At 43.6% G+C, this 17,202-nt stretch overlaps 2 protein-coding genes across 4 annotated transcripts in view; one reads left to right on the top strand and one right to left on the bottom strand.

Moving 5' to 3' along the window:
• Positions 1–1,547: 1,547 nt before the first annotated feature.
• TDRD9 (tudor domain containing 9) overlaps positions 1,548–17,202 on the top strand; it is a 100,421-nt gene continuing 84,766 nt past the window's right edge. Inside the window, exon 1 of one of the 2 annotated variants that reach the window (XM_081007366.1) lies at positions 1,548–1,838. In XM_081007366.1, coding sequence (XP_080863492.1) covers positions 1,684–1,838 — 155 coding nt within the window. In that variant the 5' untranslated portion in view covers positions 1,548–1,683. Of the gene's footprint in view, positions 1,839–16,591; positions 16,749–17,202 lie in introns of those variants that run through there. The other variant, XM_081007367.1, reaches the window with a different exon arrangement.
• RD3L (RD3 like) lies at positions 6,059–9,882 on the bottom strand. Of its 2 annotated transcripts, none has more exons than XM_080993089.1 (3): positions 9,153–9,882; positions 8,193–8,499; positions 6,059–7,018 (listed from the first exon to the last, which is right to left on the bottom strand). In XM_080993089.1, the coding sequence occupies exons 2-3, from the start codon at positions 8,489–8,491 to the stop codon at positions 6,721–6,723; spliced, it is 597 nt and encodes a 198-aa protein (XP_080849215.1). In that variant the 5' UTR covers positions 8,492–8,499; positions 9,153–9,882; the 3' UTR covers positions 6,059–6,720. The 2 variants fall into 2 exon arrangements, with proteins under 2 accessions (XP_080849215.1, XP_080849214.1); XM_080993088.1 differs by having other exon boundaries at positions 6,060–7,018; positions 9,145–9,879.

Raw genomic sequence — 17,202 nt, 5'->3', positions numbered from 1 at the left:
AAACAGGCACAGCTGTTGAAATTCTACTTCTCTTACAGCCGCTCAGTAATTATTTTGCTGAAGTTATTTGAGGATGATCGCAAATCCAGGTTGTTGAGAATGGATTTGAAGTACATACCAGGCAGCTGCATTAGTAGGAGCCATTGGGCACAGTGGGACCTACTTCTGAGCAAACATACACCTATATTTCTTTATTTTTACCTGTATATCCTCAAGCAGGTGTATGAGATTTCCCTCCTGCCGTTTTATATTCGCGACAGCCCTGCGTGGTAGGCTAGGCTGAGAAAGAAGTGCCTGGCCTAAGATCACCCAACGAGCATCATTGCTGATTTTTTTGGTGGGGGGCGGGTTTCCTTGAACCTGGGTGGGTCTTCCCCATCTGTAGTCCGATGCTGTAACCGCTGTACCACACTGCACAGGATGGCGCTGTTTGTGGGCTAAACTGGACTGCCGCCTGCCTGCCGTAGAACAATTGCTAACCTCATTGTAACTAAAAAAGTGCGTATGAAGTGCATGTTTTCCCTCCAGCAGAGTGGCTTATTATGGTATGCACTTTTGTGTTTTTATATTGTAAACCGTCCTGTGATATTTGGAAGAAGGGCAGTATTGAAATTTAATAATAATAATATATCCAGCCATACTGGGCAGCAGCAAAAAAAATAAACAATACAAATGTTTGGGTAGAAACTCCTCGGTGCAGCCCAAGCAACCTGACAGGATGCAAATCGTCTCCTCTCGGATGATCAGATTGTCATTTAATTAGCTGGAAGAATGAAAGAGATCCTTGGAGATCAGCTGTGCAAGAGTGCAAAGTGGTCGCCGCTGCATTGCTGTGTGCGGCAACCTCCACCCCCAAAAAGGCTAGTCGCCCCCTTTACCCTGCAGTAAGGTAGATTACATTTTTATTTAGAATTGCGAAAGAAAAGAGTAAAAGCGAGCCGACCCCGTCCTCTAGGCACGTTTACTCGTGGGTGGAAGAAAAACCGACGAGATAACTGCATTTTGCGCGATCGACGACAGAAGTATAGATAAACCATATATTGTGGGTTTTATCTATCAGCCTTTCTCATCGACCTTGCGCCCCCCCCCGCCGAAGTTGTTGGACTACAATTCCCATCATCCCTGACCACTGCTCCTTCTAGCTAGGCATTGATGGGAGTTGTAGTCCAACAAACACACCCTTAGCTCTTTGCAGCGCAGTTTCCAATTTAGGGAGGAACGAGCAGCCGGTAGCAAAAACACGAAAATTCACCGGATGGTTTTAAGCATGTGCGAGTAAAGGATACAGGTCTTTCTCTAATATACACACATCCCATTTCACACTGCAGGGCTTACATTCGAGTAAAGGTGCGGAAAGCAGATTGCACCGCAAGCTTGCTTGCAGGCCTAAACGCGCCTGAGTTGAAGTTGGACTTCGGATTCAAACGGGCTTGTGCGGTCCTTACGCACGTGCGCCGCGCGCGCCTAAACTGGGCGCAAGCCCCGTTTGAACGCGGCGGCAGTTACTTCTGAGTAGATGCGTAGGAGATCTCTGCACCGGAAGCCACGCCCATTCAAGAGGAGTCGCAGAATTCTGCCTGCGGAATGTTTAGCACGTGGCTGTGGGTGGCGCCTAGCAATTAACCTGGGTTCTTAGGGGGCGCTGGCCCTGCTGGGTTGTCTTGGCTTGGCGAGGGGGCAGAGATGTTGCGAAAGCTCACTTTGGACCAGATCAGCGACTGGTTCACCATCGGCAAGGCAGTCAGCGGAGTAGAGTTCTTGGGGGGGCAGCCCCAGGCTGGTGGACCGGCTCACAGCCCGGGGGGGTCTGCGAAAGAGCAGGCCCCTTCTGCCAATGCGTATGTATTTCTGCGGGACAGCTTGTTGCTCACCGTTATTTATTTATATTTTGTTTTGGATGCTTTACTGAAAAATGAAAAAAAAGCACAAAACGACACGTGCACAGAGTAAGATAAGACACAAACAGTACCCACGTAGAAAACAAAAAGGAAAAAATAATAGTATTGTGTACATTACACAAAAAAAAGAGGGGGGAAGCTTGTTATTGTAGTTAACCAGATCGTAATCTAATTTGCCGTTATTTATTTTAAAAAGTTTAGCAACTTTCTCCAAAGGAGCCCAGGGATATATATGGGGAGGGGGGGTTTACTGGTTTGTTTTGTTCTTGTCTTTATTTTGTACTGTTTTTTGTGGTTTTATTCTGTGTTTTTATGCTGTGAACTGCCCTGAGGTTTTTTTGATGAAGGGTGGCATACAAATTTAATAAACAGGATTTGTAGATTGCTGTTCCATTGAATGGTGGAAATAGTAATCTTGGGAAGAAATAGAGCTGCATAATGCACTCACCCCAAACCTAATTAGTAGAGTACATTAATCCCTGAGAAGAGTTGGGGCCTTGCAGGCTAACCTGCACAATCTATATTTATTGCTTACCGCATCACAGGGCAGTTAACAATATAAAAACACAACAATATGTAACCTAGTGAAAACAATACCCACCCCAAGGTTAAAATGCCTTAGATTACAGTGGTACCTCGGGTTACATACGCTTCAGGTTACATACGCGTCAGGTTAAAGACTCCGCTAACCCAGAAATATTGCCTCTGGTTAAGAACTTTACCTCAGGATGAGAACAGAAATCGTGCTCCGGCGGCGCGGCAGCAGCAGGAGGCCCTATTAGCTAAAGTGGTGCTTCAGGTTAAGAACAGTTTCAGGTTAAGAAAGGACCTCCGGAATGAATTAAGTACTTAACCCGAGGTACCACTGTATTTAATTTGTCCAAAGGAAAAATATGCCTTTTTCCAATAAAACATTCCATGCAGCTGATGAAGTGGTCTCTTCGGGACTGCTTTGTAATGAAAAATAGGCTGTACATCACAATCCTGTATGTGCTTACTCAAGAAGTAAGTGCCGTGGAGTTCACAGGGGCCTTACTCCCAGGTAGGTGTGTGTGCTTTTGTTGTGAAGATTATTTGTTCCTCATTGCAGGCAGATGTTTGTAGCTCCAGAAGACTGGAGGAAAGCAAGTGAAGCCCACTGTCCAAGAGAAATAGCCTCTTAGGAATACTCAGTCTAAAAAGACATTTGAGGCCCCAGAGTGTATGTTATGTGTTTCATTAGAAACAGAAGGGGGAAAGGGGGAGTATTTTAGGGGTATGATCCCACCTCAGTCACCTGGAAAAGCAGGTGGTTGAAGCTGACTACCTGGCATGGGCATAGCTAGGATTTTTGTTGCGGGGTGCAGGCCTTTTGTTGGGGGGGGGGAGAACCTCAATTATATATTTTTGATTTTTATTCATGGGGCAGCTGCCCCTTCCTGCCCCACTCCCACTATGCCCATGCTACCTGGTAATGTGTTAACTACTGTTTGTGAACTTCTTGAAGGCATCTCTTTGGCCCCTGTGAGAGAGGATGCTGGACTAGATGAGCTTTTGATAGGATCTCTTAGGTATTGATTTGATGGATTGTTTGATTTCCAAGCTAATCGTGTTACCACCAGGTGATGAACACTTCACTTGCCCACTTTGGCCCTGCAGGCAGTTTTTGGAATGAAAGCAAAAGCTAACGTACAATAATCTAAAAACAGCAGCAACAACACAGGAATCGATAAAATTAAAATCTAAGCTGTATAAATTAGAATTACAATTCAAAATTTCAAAGCCAGGAATCTTTCAGCGGCATATATTTTAAAATATCAGCGGGTAAGGTATGTCTTGGTCAAGTAAAACCTGACAGGTGTGCGCTCTCTCTCAAAAGTCACAAGACTGATTTATAAAGCCACTTTTCCTTTATGTATTGATGGTTGACTCCTCTGCGGGAGGGATGAGTTCTTTGGGACAGGACTGGACAGGCACGGCTTTGCAGTAATCAGAATGGCTGCATATCTGTGCAAAATCTAGAACCATGTTATTCAAACGATGGGCCTTGGGCCACTTACAGGCAGGCCTCAGTGCCACAGGCTCTTCAGTTCCTTCTCTCTTGCCTGCCCAGCCCCTTAATTATGTCATAGCTTTTTTGGTTAGGCTGGTGCCTGCACCAACAACTCCTTGCCTTCAGAGTCAAGATGGCTGGGAGATGTTCAGGGGCAAAAGGAAGGAAGGAAGGTCTCTCTCCTAAGTGGGGAAAAAGCTCGAGGAGGAAGTGAAGGAAATTAGAATGTGAGAGAAAAGTTTTCATATTTATTAATAACAATAGACTGGAAACCAAAAGGGACTGGATAGAGCAGAAATGTAATGGGATCATGGAGGAGGGATGATGGAATAAATGGGAGTTTTGAAGGCAGGGAATAAGGTACAAGCTGAGTGTGAAAGGAGAAAGGGAGAAGAAATTACAAGGGGGGGGTAAAAAAATACTTAGAGAGGCATGTGGGAGTGGGAAGGGAAAATGATATATATGTTTTTGGGTTTCCTCACAGGCAAGCATCTTCTGGCTGGCCACTTTGAGAATAGGATCATAGAATTGTAGTGTTGGAAGGGGTCACGTGGGTCATCTAGACCAACCCCCTGAAATGCAGGAATTTTTTTGCCCAAGGTGGGGTTCGTTTGGCCATATCCAGCAGGGCTCTGCTTACATTCTCCTCTTCCTAAGATTAACAATATGATAGCAGCTGAGAGAGATTCTCTCCCCCCACCTCCATTCAGTCAACAGGTCAGAGTCAGTTGGGTGTAGTGGTTAGAGTATTGGACTAGGTCCCGATATCTCTGACCACTGGCAGTGATGACAAGGCGCTGATGCGATTTGTAGTTCAATACCATCCACAGGGCCATCAATTCCCTGGCCCTCCCAACACCATAAATGCAGACTGCGCATGCACCGCTTTGTGTGGAGGTCTCTGCATATCCTGCTGTGGAACTGTTGGTTGTTGCAGGGGTTTTTTTGGGGGGGGCGGTGTCTGGAAGATAAATTTTGGGGAATAAGGCTTCCTTTCTTTGGGAGGGCTTTATTTAAATAAAAAGGATAGGTGCGTAAAAGGCAGAAAATCAAGATCGGGCTGCAAAGGGGAATTGATGGAACTCAGAGATCAGCTTCCTTGCATGTTTTTCCCCTCATGCTAGGAGTGCGTTGGATTCAAGATGCAGCCTTGAAAACCTGCACAATTTATTATCCTAGGCATCAGGGGCAAAAGAAATGTGTGTATGCAATGGGAAACTAAAGTCCTGTTTTTACTTAAAAGCAAGTCCTATTGAATTCAGTGGGACTTCTTTTCAGGTGAAGTGGGGTTAGGATTGCAGTGTTTGCCTCTCGACTCTGACTTTGCTATCTGGTGGCATAACCCTAAAACTGCAAGCGTGTCAGTTGCTGTTCCGTAATGGTGGGAGTTAAATTTAGCTTGGATATGTTTGCGGAAAAGTCAATTCTGGCAACTATTTTCATTGATTTTCTGCTCTACTTATGTCAGTTGTGGCCACAGTTCCCACATGTCAGTTTCAAGCTATTGGGGGGGGGGGGAGGAACCATCCTTCTGCATGACCCCCCCACAACAAATGCTTGAGGGGAAAAGCATATATTGAAGTGTTTAAAAACCACAGACTAACAACATGTATATGAAAACAAGCAAGATGGAGTGTTTATATGTATGTATCCCAAGTTGGTTTGTTTTTAGATCTAACCAGGAATTTTACTGTATAGGGAACCTTTTTCTTTCTTCAGAAAAATTCTGTAGGCTGCCATGTACTGTGGTAATCAGACTTATCAAATCTGTAATCCACTTTTTAACCCCACACTGCAGCATAGGACTTGTGGTTTATTTCCACTTCGTGCCCCCCCCTTAGGTATTTTTCTACTTTAGGATGACTAGAAGCAGAGAAGATCAGAGCTCTTCAATTTGTTACACGGTGGAAGTGCTGCATCGTTCTTACACAACTATTAACAGTAGTAAATGAGTGCTGTCTTTGATTTTTTCTTTCCCTGCCTCTCTCATTGAAAAAGCAAATAGTGGTGTCCATTGTTTTGTGATTTGCCTTAGACCAGAGTGCTTCCTATCTGCTGAAGACCAACGTTATAAATAAGAGTGCAGGAAAGGCTGTTTAATTTTTCCCTTTTTTACTGCTGAGTTTTCATTTCAGAGAGTAAATGACTTATTTTGGAAAAGATTGCATGCCTGCCGACCACAGAACAATCTCCCCTTCCCCCTTTGCTATTGCTTTCCACAGTAATAATAATAATAATAATAATAATAATAATTTATTATTTATATCCCGCCTATCTGGCTGGGTTTCCCCAGCCACTCTGGGTGGCTTCCATCAAAATATTAAAATACAGTAGTCCATCAAACATTAAAAGCTTCCCTAAACAGGGCTTCCTTCAGATGTCTTCTAAAAGTCTGGTAGTTGTTCTCTAACATAATAATTTATTATTTATACAGTGATTTCATTTTTAAAATATTGCAAACTGAAGTTTTCTACCGTACATGCTTATAGGAACATTATGAACAGCATACTTCAGACATCTCATTAAAAAAGTCTACTCTACAGTATGGATTGGGTTAGGAAGGTTCTTTTACACAACATGGTTAGCTAGCAAAACAGTAGAAAGAGGCTGGCATTCTAATTATCCTAAGGACTGTAAATTATATGCAAGTTGTAACAGGTTTAACATTCTGAATTTGCAGCAATGGGGCTGGAGTGGTGTAAAATTTTGTGATTTCTTCAGAGTTGTTGAATCTTGCTGATAGCTGATAACTGAGGGACATCAGAGGCAACCTTGGGAAGAGAGGGAAACTTAACTTGATGGGTAGTAATAGGGAAGATTCCAAATTCTGTGGGAGAAAGTTGGAAACATGCCCTGTGTGTTCTTGTCAACGTAACTAGATACAGTCGGGATCTCCTCTTTGTCTGTTTTGCCTGTGTTGTCGCCAGGTGCTGCAAAGTGCATGGAGCAATTTGTATTCCAAACGTCAGCCAGCTGCTCCTGTTGAGACTCTCTCTCCAGATTGGTTAGGAACTCTTTTAAAACTTGCTTGAATATGTACACAATTTCCCAAGGTAAAACGTCGTTTTCTGCCAGAACCTCACGGAATCTAGAAAGAAGAGGGGGGAAAACCCAAACAACCTGAAATCTAAGGTTGATTCCAGACAACTTTTTTAAAAATTAATTTTTAATTTTAAAAATTAATTTAATTCTGATTCCTTTGCTGGGTATTGCATGGAAGGGAATTTCCAGTAGATTTTCCCTATCACTTATTGCAAAAGTCTGATGTTTTGGGGAAGTGGTTTTGTTGCCTGATACCTATACAGGAGCAACCTGAATTTGCTGGTATGTGCCTATCACTTCTATCTCTTTTGTTTTTGGTGGCAGTGGAGAAAGGTGTTCTGTCCTTTTTGTGGTTGCTTTCTAAAGACACCATCAAGAAACAGGGAGGAATGGCGCTTGTAATACATATTGATGTCATACAACAGTGGAAGCTATTCTGCTCCCCCTTCCCATATTAAGCTGTCTGAGCAAGCTGATTCAAATTGACGTTGCCCTCCAGTCTTTTACTGGGCTCAAAAAGAGAGCATAGGATTGTTCTGATTTTCTTTTTTGAATTTCTATACACTGCCTGTGGGTGAAAAGTTGTATGTATAGAATTAGGAATGTTTTAATGGAGAGCTTTTAATAGGCTGCTTTTGTGAGTCGCACATGTTAGCTTTACCAACATGTGTATGAATTTGGATCGCGACTCACTAGTTTCACAACCACGACGATAGCAAGCAAATTTTAAGCTATACACACTGGGGAAAAGGGTAGTTCATACATATGCCGATACATATCATGTCTAGCAAAAATAGTGCATGCATCTGATTTTTAAATAATAAAAACCTTTTAATAGGCATTGAATTTGCATAGATAGCAAAGCTAAAGTTTTGTTTCTAGAAGGCTTTAGCATAGACATTTTGTTCATCACATTCACGGAACAGATAAACATTGAAAGTTACATCAACCAGCATTTAACTTGTGCAGTTAAATTTGCCAAAATCGCTCCTATGCACACTTGACTTGAGGTGTCCCATTGAACTTGGAGGGACTTAGGAATAAGCTAAGGCTAGAGTCCAGAGCATACTTGCAATGAATCATGTAACCACACTGAGGACTATCTACCTGGGGTTTACTTTCCAGAAGCATTATTAAGATGAAACTGCAAGGAAAAGTCTTTACAGTACTTGATTTTTTGCAGACGTTTATGTGATGCTAGGTCAATAAAACGGTGTTACCTGCTGAGAATGATTCCAGTTTGGCACGGTTGGATTTGGGAGCAAAGGACTTCAAGCTGTCTTTGTTCAGTCGCTGGGATAGTTATCTGAGGAGTTTGCTGGCTCTTCAGCCAGTTGTAATCCACACTAGTTTTCTGAACTTTTTGTTCATTTTCTATCTCCTGTATCAGGCGCTCACGTTCCTTGAGGTGCCATTTCAATTCCCTCAGGAGGGTCTTGGTCACAACTTCTGAGCCAGGGTACTGTCCGGTCTTATAGGAATAGTTTTTTGGCCATTTCATCCAGCCAAAGAATGGCATTTTGGCTGCTGATTTAAAAAGATGAGAGAGAGAAGGTTCTTTATTCAGGTTTGTTCGGTGCAGTTACAACATTCGTAAATTACCACACAATCTGACACATGGAGGCAGCAATCCTATACACACTTTACCTGGGAGCAAGGCCCATTGAACTCAGTGGGCCATGTACCTGAGTAGACATATATAGGATCACACTATTTGGTAACAATCTGGACATATAAGCTTGCTCCCCCTTTAAAACCAATTGGACTCAAACATGTTTGGATTGGGTCAGATTATGCTGTGTGTGTGTGTTTATGTGTAAGCTTTTTGCACTATATGAACTAGGCAAAGCCCAAAAAACTTAACAAATGTACCGTAATCTTTTAAAACACAGAGATAGAAAAGTTTTTCCACTGAATTTAATGGTTCCAGTTATTAAGATACTCATGTACATAACATGAATACATACACACATTTGGATGCCTACAGTTTACTAAACTCTTAGAAATCTGGAAGTACAGATCACTACCCTTCCCATGCAAGACATTGGTCGTTTCTGAGGCTTCTATATCCTTGTTTGTTTTGTTTTTAGTCAATACAATTTCTAAAGTCAATACAACTACAGTACTGTGCTTTTAATTTTCATTTTGTAAGTTTTGAGTGAAATGACTCACCTACTTACTGTACTTATTGAAAGGCGTATCTTTCCCCAATGTGGCTGTGTACGAGTTTTGCTCGACGTGAAGGCTGTTTATTCCGGCATCGTTCCCTTTTACAGGCAGTTGCACATTCTGTAAAAAAGCAGACAAGCATTCCTCACTCTACCCACTTGAGAAAGGAGCACTGAAGATGGCACATTCATCTTTTTGCATCCTTTTCCAGCTTCTGAGGTTGCTTAATTTGCTTCTTCTTACATTAGAGAGAGCCTGTGCACTTGGACGTGGATCCTCCCGAAATTCTTCTCCCAAAGTCCATTCAGGGCTTCTGCCTTTTAAACAGTTTTGTCTTGAGCAGTAGTTGATCTGTTGTGTGGGCTTAAAAAATAAAGGCAAGGATGAGGATTTCAGAAGCTTGTTACAGCTGCGATATGCATCCAAAGTTATTGTCGGTAGCTGGATGAACAACGATGGTCTGAAGTCATGCCAGATGTGCTTCTAGCTAAAGTTAAGACTGTCGGTCGGATGATGCGATGCTTGGATGTGCATAGCTGTAGGTCACAGTTTGGCGCTCTATTTCTATGCCTGTAGTGCTCTAAAAATAACCACGTTGCTTTCGTTGTCGAACTAAACTTTCAGGCCATTTTGATGCTGGATCCCCCCCCCCTTTTGTCCCCTCCTGTTAGACTTGTGGTAGAGGAAGAGGACAGGTCAGAGCAGCTGCTCTGTTTTACCTATCCACAGTTAACACACACACACACACACACATATATAACAAACCAATACAGCCTTGCGATAGCTCATCTCAACTGGATTTGTGCCAGTTGGGGGCTACTTGCACGGCCGCATACAGAGAGAGATTCCTAGTCTATACTTCCCCTGATTAAATTAATCTCTTAGTATTTGCGTAGTTCTTATTTATAGTCCGCAGCTGTTAACGGTTTTGTGGGTTTTTTTTTTTTTAACATGATGAAGGTATTTAAAGAAGCAGCTTGCTTTGCTAGCACCTCCAATAAGCCATGAGAAACTTGGTTTTGAAAAATAAAAATCCTGGCTAGGATTTGGAAGTAAATGCACGTAGCCTGGCCTACGATGAGGCAGTCTTCAGTATGTCCACCTATCTCGGTGTTGTCTTCTCTGCTTGGCAGTGGCCTTCCAGATCTCAAGCATAGAGAGAGCTTTCTTATCCTTGGCTTACCTGTTTTGTTCAAAAGGGGATGCCCAGAAACCTGTGAGCTTTCTGCGTCCAAAACACGATCTTAACTATTGAACGATGGCCCCCTCCAAGAAACCTAGATCCCCGGCTCTTTTAAGAAACTATAGCCAGGTCTTATTGCAGACTTTTCTCCTCCATTACGTGAATATGACTTCTTCCTTAGTCTGCCTTTGCTGACTGGCTGATTGGGGAGGGGAGAAATACCCCCTTTCAAGATTCATTATATATGTTGTTCGTGCAAAAAGTCTTAAACGGCCGTTTTGCCAAACCTTTTATTTCATTTCCTACCATAAACCTGAACAGAAAGTGTAGAATACAAGTCTGTTCTGTTTTTCCTTCCCGCTGCTGTAATTTCCAGTGACAATATTCTCTTTTATAAGTGTTGGTCTCTCCCAGCCAGCCCCCTTCCCCCTCCGTTGTGTTGTATTGAACTGCTTCGTGTGGTAGAACGGCCATGCAGATCTGGCCTGGATGTCATGCAATATAAAGGGTGACGTGTGTGGCTGTTATTAAAGCCGATGTTACTTATATGTTGGAAAAATTCAGGTGTCAGTATTAATCATCCTCAATAGGGAGGCTTTCACATTGCATTGTGTTTGGGGCAGTACAAAAAATAAAACCCACAAAAAAACGGGGAAGAGACTGGACTTGCAATGGCACAGCTGCCTTTGCAAAATTTCCGACGGAATTAAAATGTTCCCTGGCAACTTTTCTCCAGCGGATTTGCCAGGTCCCTGCACTATTTTTTATTTTTATTTTTGTAAAAACAAAAAAAGAAACCTGTACTGCAACTAGAAAGTTCTTTTTTAAAAAAACAACACCCACCCTGTTACACATTCCCTTGGAGAATGCGATTCTTCTGTAAAAGGACTGAGTAAATTCTGTAACCTGTATGTTCGGTGAGCAATCTGCTGGAGATATTAGGCTTGCTTAAAATGTCTATAGTGTGGGTAGAAATTGTAAATGTCTGGCATTCCTCCCCCCACCCGTGGCTGGATGCAGCAAAGCAAAGCTCAGGTAGGAATTTAGTTTGACAGACCTGCTGTGTTGGCATAAGTGCTAATGCTTCCATGGAAAAACTGGATTCTCTTCTCCACACACCCCTATGTATTTTCATAGGTAGGTAGTTTATTTAAGAATGTGCTAACTAATAATGAAATAATATAGTTGTGTGAATTCAGAGGGCTGGATGCTCTCGTTGCACCTCACATTCCCAAAATTGATCCTGGCGTGACACCCAGACTGTTATACCATGCTGGCTTTTGGGTGATTTAGCACCCTTTTTTTTGTGGGGAGGGGTGGGTGAAATAGCTGTAATCTCTTTTTGTAATGGCCCTGTTGCCATGCAGTCACAACCAGGAGGACATTACTGAAAGTGACTCTCTCCTGTGCAACGATACTCTGCGGTCTCCAAATGTGTTTCGATGCAACTTTTGCTAAGTTTGCTTGTGCTACTTGGTCCCGAAACAAACAGACAAAAAGTTCTGAAATCTGCAGAGCAGGCAGGTTTAAACCTCCTACGATTTCGGTGTCCCTCCCTTGTTTCAGATAAAGTGATGCTCTCTTGTAGCACGTTATGAAGAAAACAGCTCTGCTTGATCTCAGCTGGCAAATGACTCATGGCCTGAAGTATTAACTTAAGATTTATTTATTTTCTTTATCTGGAGCAGTAAGTAGAGCTGGCCTCCTTACTTACATAAGGCTTCCTTTCTGTCTTTGTTGCTTTTTAAAGACATATATGCTATATTAACTGTACTAGTTGGAGGCTTTTAATTAGTATGCATTATAGTTGCGGAGGCACCATCACTTGGTGGTAGAATCTATGCCTAGAAAGCCATTGTGGTCTAGTGGTTAGAGCGTTGGACTAGGACCTGGGAGGCTGGGGTTCAACTCTGCACTCAGCAGTGAAGCTCACAGGGTGACCCTGGGCCAGTCACTGCCTCTCAGGCTAACCTACCTCACTGGGTTATTGTGTGGGAATCCAATTTCTCCTTGGAGGAGAAAGTGATATATAAAAGCAGCCATTATATAGTAGTAGCCATTAAATAGAAGTATTCAGAAGGTCCCATATTCAGTTGGCAGCATCAATTGTTAATAATAATAAATAATAAATAAATAAATAAATTTTTTATTTATTTATATGCCACACATCTGACTGGGTTGCTCCGGCCTCACTGGGCGGCTCCCAACAGAATAGTGAAAACACAATAAAACATCTAACATTAAAGATCTTCATTCAGATGTCATCTAAAAGTTCTTTATTTCCTTGTTAAAAGGAGCAGGCTGCAGAGTCAGACCTTGTCTGCCTAAGACAAGGCCTGCAACTGTTGCTGGCTTTTGTTCCTTCTTAGGCCAGCGGGCATATTTCAAATTTTAATTTATAGGCAGCGACCGTTCTAGGTTCGTCCGATATGTGTTGTGACCGTGCACAAGCGCATTGCTCTGTACCTGAAAAATCACAAAAAGGGGGTGGGTGGGTGGGTGGAACTGGGTGTTTGCAGGCTTTTTCAATGGCGTTTCGAATATATGCAATTCCACTTAAACACGCGATGCCTTGGAACGTAACCCCTGGGTAAATTGGGAGTTGCCTGTATTAAATTTGTATAGCACCCTTGATTTGTAGATCTAAGGGTGGCTCAAAACAGAAGCAAGGCAGATAAAAACACAAAAGGCATAATAAGAACGCAAACCCAAAAGAGACCCCCCCCCCACAGACTAATGAATGTTTTTCTGGGAAAGTGCCACAAAATGGCCGCCGTGGTGGGTGTTGCGTAACTCTGAAGGTCTGCTGCATCTAAAAGAGCAGAAAAAGAAATGGCAACACAATATAGTATTTCCCCACCTCACATCGGTAGGCAAAAAGGCACCTACATCAGCCACCACCCAGTTCATTCCCCGAGAGAAGCTCTTTGCATCTCTTCTTTGTTCAAAAAGGGCGGGATGGTGCATTCCCCATTCTGGCATCCCTTTGAAATGGGAGCATTCGTAGGAGAGGCCAGAGCAAACAGGCTCTCACATACGTCGTATTTTGGAGGGGATTATTTGCTGAGACCTTTAGCAGGCACCACATGGGAGGTGATTGCAGGGACACAGGCACTTGTGTCTGCTGTGTCGGCAACCCCTGGCCTAGGTTCCTGGAGAGCTGCCAGTCAGAGTAGGCAGTATTGGACTATTTTGAAAAGAAACATCCTGGGGTATAAGACAACTTGAATGTTGTGTGGCACTAGTAGAAGTTGGACATAACGTTCTATGGACCAGATGTGCCTTCATAAGAAGCAATTTTAAATGGCTTTGGAAGCTGGGGAAAGTCACAGAAAATTGTGGTTAGATTTGAAGGGGATGGGGGCACAGGATAAAAAAAGGACTCATCCCAGGTAGGCTGCCTGGATTTTGGGCAAGGCTGGCCTGAGATGTGTTGCTGTCTGTGACAGGGCACCAATTGCTTCCCCCACCTCCCCAAAGTTAAAGTGCCTAATAGGCTTTGCACTGGAGGCAGAAATTGTCCTTCCTTGGCAGTAAAAAAAACAAAAAACAAAAACACTTTAAAAATTGGGATGCAGTTTTATTTATTTCCAGTGTAGAGAGAGCCGTTTTCATCATGCCTGGTCCCAGCGGTTTACAAAGCAATCAATAAAGCAATCCGTCAGTCAAAATCAGGCATAGGCAAACTTGGAAGTTGTAGTCCCAAAACATCTGGAGGGCTGAGTTTGCCTATGCCTGGTCAAAATAGTACAGTGTATGAAACCCAAAAAGCACAGGCTCAGAGCTAAGTTGGCACTGTACTGCTGCAAAGGCACAACGCTCGGATTGCATTGTTAATAAGGGTGTTTCCCAGTGCCCTATTTATCGGGCTTTTGTGACTATTTGTGACCGTGATGGTATCAGGGTGGTCATACGTGATCCCACTTTTAGTGCTGTTTGTTCCTGGAAGAGTTTTAGGGCAGTCACACTGCTTCATTTCCAATCAGTGTGTATCCCGTATCTTCTTTCTGAAATCCCATAACCTTTTATAGGTCTGGTGTTGCGTACAACTGCATCAGAGGGGTGAAGTCATTAAGTTTTCATTTTACAGTCATCAGCATTTTTTACTCAAGAGAAACCATCAGCAGTTTCTTCTGTGGTCTTTCTAGGTGTGATCTAAACCACTCGTGGTCCGTGGCCTGTGAATTTTAAAACTCACTGGACTAATTATTAATGGAGGCATTAAAACTCTTCAGTACAATTCCTATGTCAGAATGACCCCTAGAAGTCATATTTAGGGCTTATGATTGACATGTCTTGGCTATGTGCTGGAGCTGCTTTGGGCATCCAGCTGAAAGCCTGGACATGACAGCTGACTGACAAGGTTAAGTTGATGGCCATCTCATTTGTGGGGGGTGGGTGTGGGTTGCAGGCTTTATAATATACAAATGTGAGCTTGCCCTTCAAGAGAACTCTTTAACTGCCAAGGGGTACTCCTTCTATATATTTTTCACATTCAGAAGCGAAGCAAGGGGTGTGCACCTGAGTTGAGATTGATTTCTCTTCCCCCTACCTCCTCAAAACAAACCTTCACTTAAATGATGCTGTGGTCCTTTCCAAGGAAAAAATGAGAATGATAGGCAAGACTCAACCGATAAACTAAGAATTTCGTGAAATAAGATGGCTGTGAGATCAGGGAATACTGAAAGTCATTCTGAGCCTAGAAGTGACTGAGCAGGTTGAATGCAAGGCCTGTAAGCTGCACACCTTTTCTATGTAGCTTGTATAGTTAGCGCTGAAACCCCCCTCCCTTTTTTTTGGGTTAAGAATTTAGATTTTATTCTGCGGTTCTACATAGTCTTCAATATTTATAACTGTTAAGCCCGAAGCTTTGAAATTCTGAAAAGGTACGCGTCATGCTAGTTAATGCAGTGGCGCATTAAGGTTTTTGAATTAATGAGTTTTCCATTCCCCCCTTTCCTTTCCCGAATCAGCCTATTTCAGTAGCTGAATTCAAGCGTCTTCCAGTTTTGAATGCTACCTTGTCTACTAAAGGAAAGGCTACAGCCTCTGTGAATGTTGCTGCCGTTTACATCGGATGAAAACTCTTTTCAGCGAGTGTATTAATAATAATAATAATAATAATAATAATACCAATACTAATAACAACAACGTAATAGCAGCGCGGTTGGATCACACTAAAGCAGGGGTAGGCAACCTAAGGCCCGGGGGCTGGATGCGGCCCAATCGCCTTCTTAATCCAGCCCGCGGACAGTCCGGGAATCAGTGTGTTTTTACATGAGTAGAATATGTGCTTTTATTTAAAATGCATCTCTGGGTGTGGCATAGGAATTCGTTCATTCCCCCCCCCCCATATAGTCCGGCCCCCCACAAGGTCTGAGGGACAGTGGACCGGCCCCCTGCTGAAAAAGTTTGCTGACCCCTGTACTAATACATACCATTTCCCACACTGACCAGCCAGAAGACTTGGGAAGGCAACAAACAGGACATAATTGAATGGTGGAACTCCCATAGTATGTAGTGAGGGCCACAGACTTTGATCGCTTTAACAGAGGACTAGATTAATTTCATGGATGATAAGGTTTTCAGTGGCCGCTAGCTAAACAGGTGTATACTTCCGCCAATGTCAAAGGTGGCATTTGTCACTGAATATCAGTTTTTAGGGGAGGTTGTTGGGGAGAATGCTGTTCCTTGCAGGTTTCCTGTTGGGGCATCTGGTTGATCACTGTGAGGACAGGAATCTGAGCTGGATAGGACCTTGGCCTGATCCAGCAGGAGTCTTCTTCTTTTAGGAGCACAAGAGCATTCTCCTGTGTTCTCCAGTGGCGGATGGTTCAGAGACCTGCTGCCATTGCCATGTGTGGTACACGGTGCTTTTTTCTTCTTCTGGTGGAACGTGCCGGAACCCAGTTCCGGCATCTTTTCTTGGCCCCTGCCTTGCGCCACCACCACCTTCGCCATCTTCCTGCCTTGACCGTTCGCGCCCCGGAGCATGGGGAGTGATGGTGATGTCAGTGGCGCAAAGCACGGTGGGAGATCTGACATTCCTAGGCTCCTGCAACCCTACGTAGCACCAACAGGTTTCTTTGCCGAAGAAGGCAACAAGATGCAGTTGCAGAATAATTGATGCTGAAAGAGTGAACGTTTTACCAATCAGAAACCGCGAGAGGCGGGTGTTTGGGGTGGGCGGGGGCTTCTCCAGGAAGAGCATCAGGAGCCAATCAAGAAAGGAAGCTATCGGCCAGTAGGCTAAAGTAAGGCAAGTGTGGGCAACACCATATCAGTGTACTGTTTTGGTCATCCTTTTCGTGATGCACCGATTTGAGGGGCGAAACAAGCTGAATCTCCCTATAAGATGGTATAGCCCAGCATCTAGTCATGTGATTTTGGTTTCAAGATGGCGGCGACGTTGGCGACTATGGCGGTGAGCTCCGGCACTTTTTTGTCTGGAAAACGCTACTAGTACACATTTAAAGTAGTACTAGTAGTAGTAGTAACAACAACAACAACAACAACAACAACAACAACAACAACATATTTATGCCCCGCCCATCTGGCTGAGTTTCCCCAGCTACTCTGGGTGGCTGACAGCACGTAAAAAATGGTAAAACATTAGACTTCATAAAACATTATAAAAGTCAGATAGTTGTTTATTTCCTTCACATCTGACCCGGGGGGGGGCATTCCACAGGGCAGGTGCCACGACCGAGAAGGCCCTCAGCCTGCGCACCAGATGGAGCTGGTAAACAGCTGCCCTGGACACAGAATTGACCTGCGCCCCCATGGACAGCTGTGAGTCCAAAATGACTCCCAAGCTGTGCACCTGGTCCTTCAGGGGACCAGGGGACAGTTACCCCATTCAGGACCAGGGTGTCCCC

Source organism: Podarcis pityusensis (assembly GCF_964106645.2).
Source record: "Podarcis pityusensis genome assembly, chromosome: 1".
Taxonomy (NCBI): domain Eukaryota; kingdom Metazoa; phylum Chordata; class Lepidosauria; order Squamata; family Lacertidae; genus Podarcis; species Podarcis pityusensis.
The sequence above is the reverse complement of the archived record's forward strand: the minus strand, read 5'-3'. Positions and strand labels throughout refer to the sequence as shown.

What these genes read in the sequence shown, in the direction of transcription:
- RD3L (XM_080993089.1), bottom strand. Translation starts at nt 8,491, where the DNA reads ATGCCATTCTTTGGCTGGATGAAATGGCCAAAAAACTATTCCTATAAG. An exon ending in ACTGGAATCATTCTCAGCAG is followed by an intron (nt 7,019 to 8,192) that starts GTAACACCGTTT and finishes TCTTCTTTCTAG; the next exon opens with ATTCCGTGAGGTTCTGGCAG.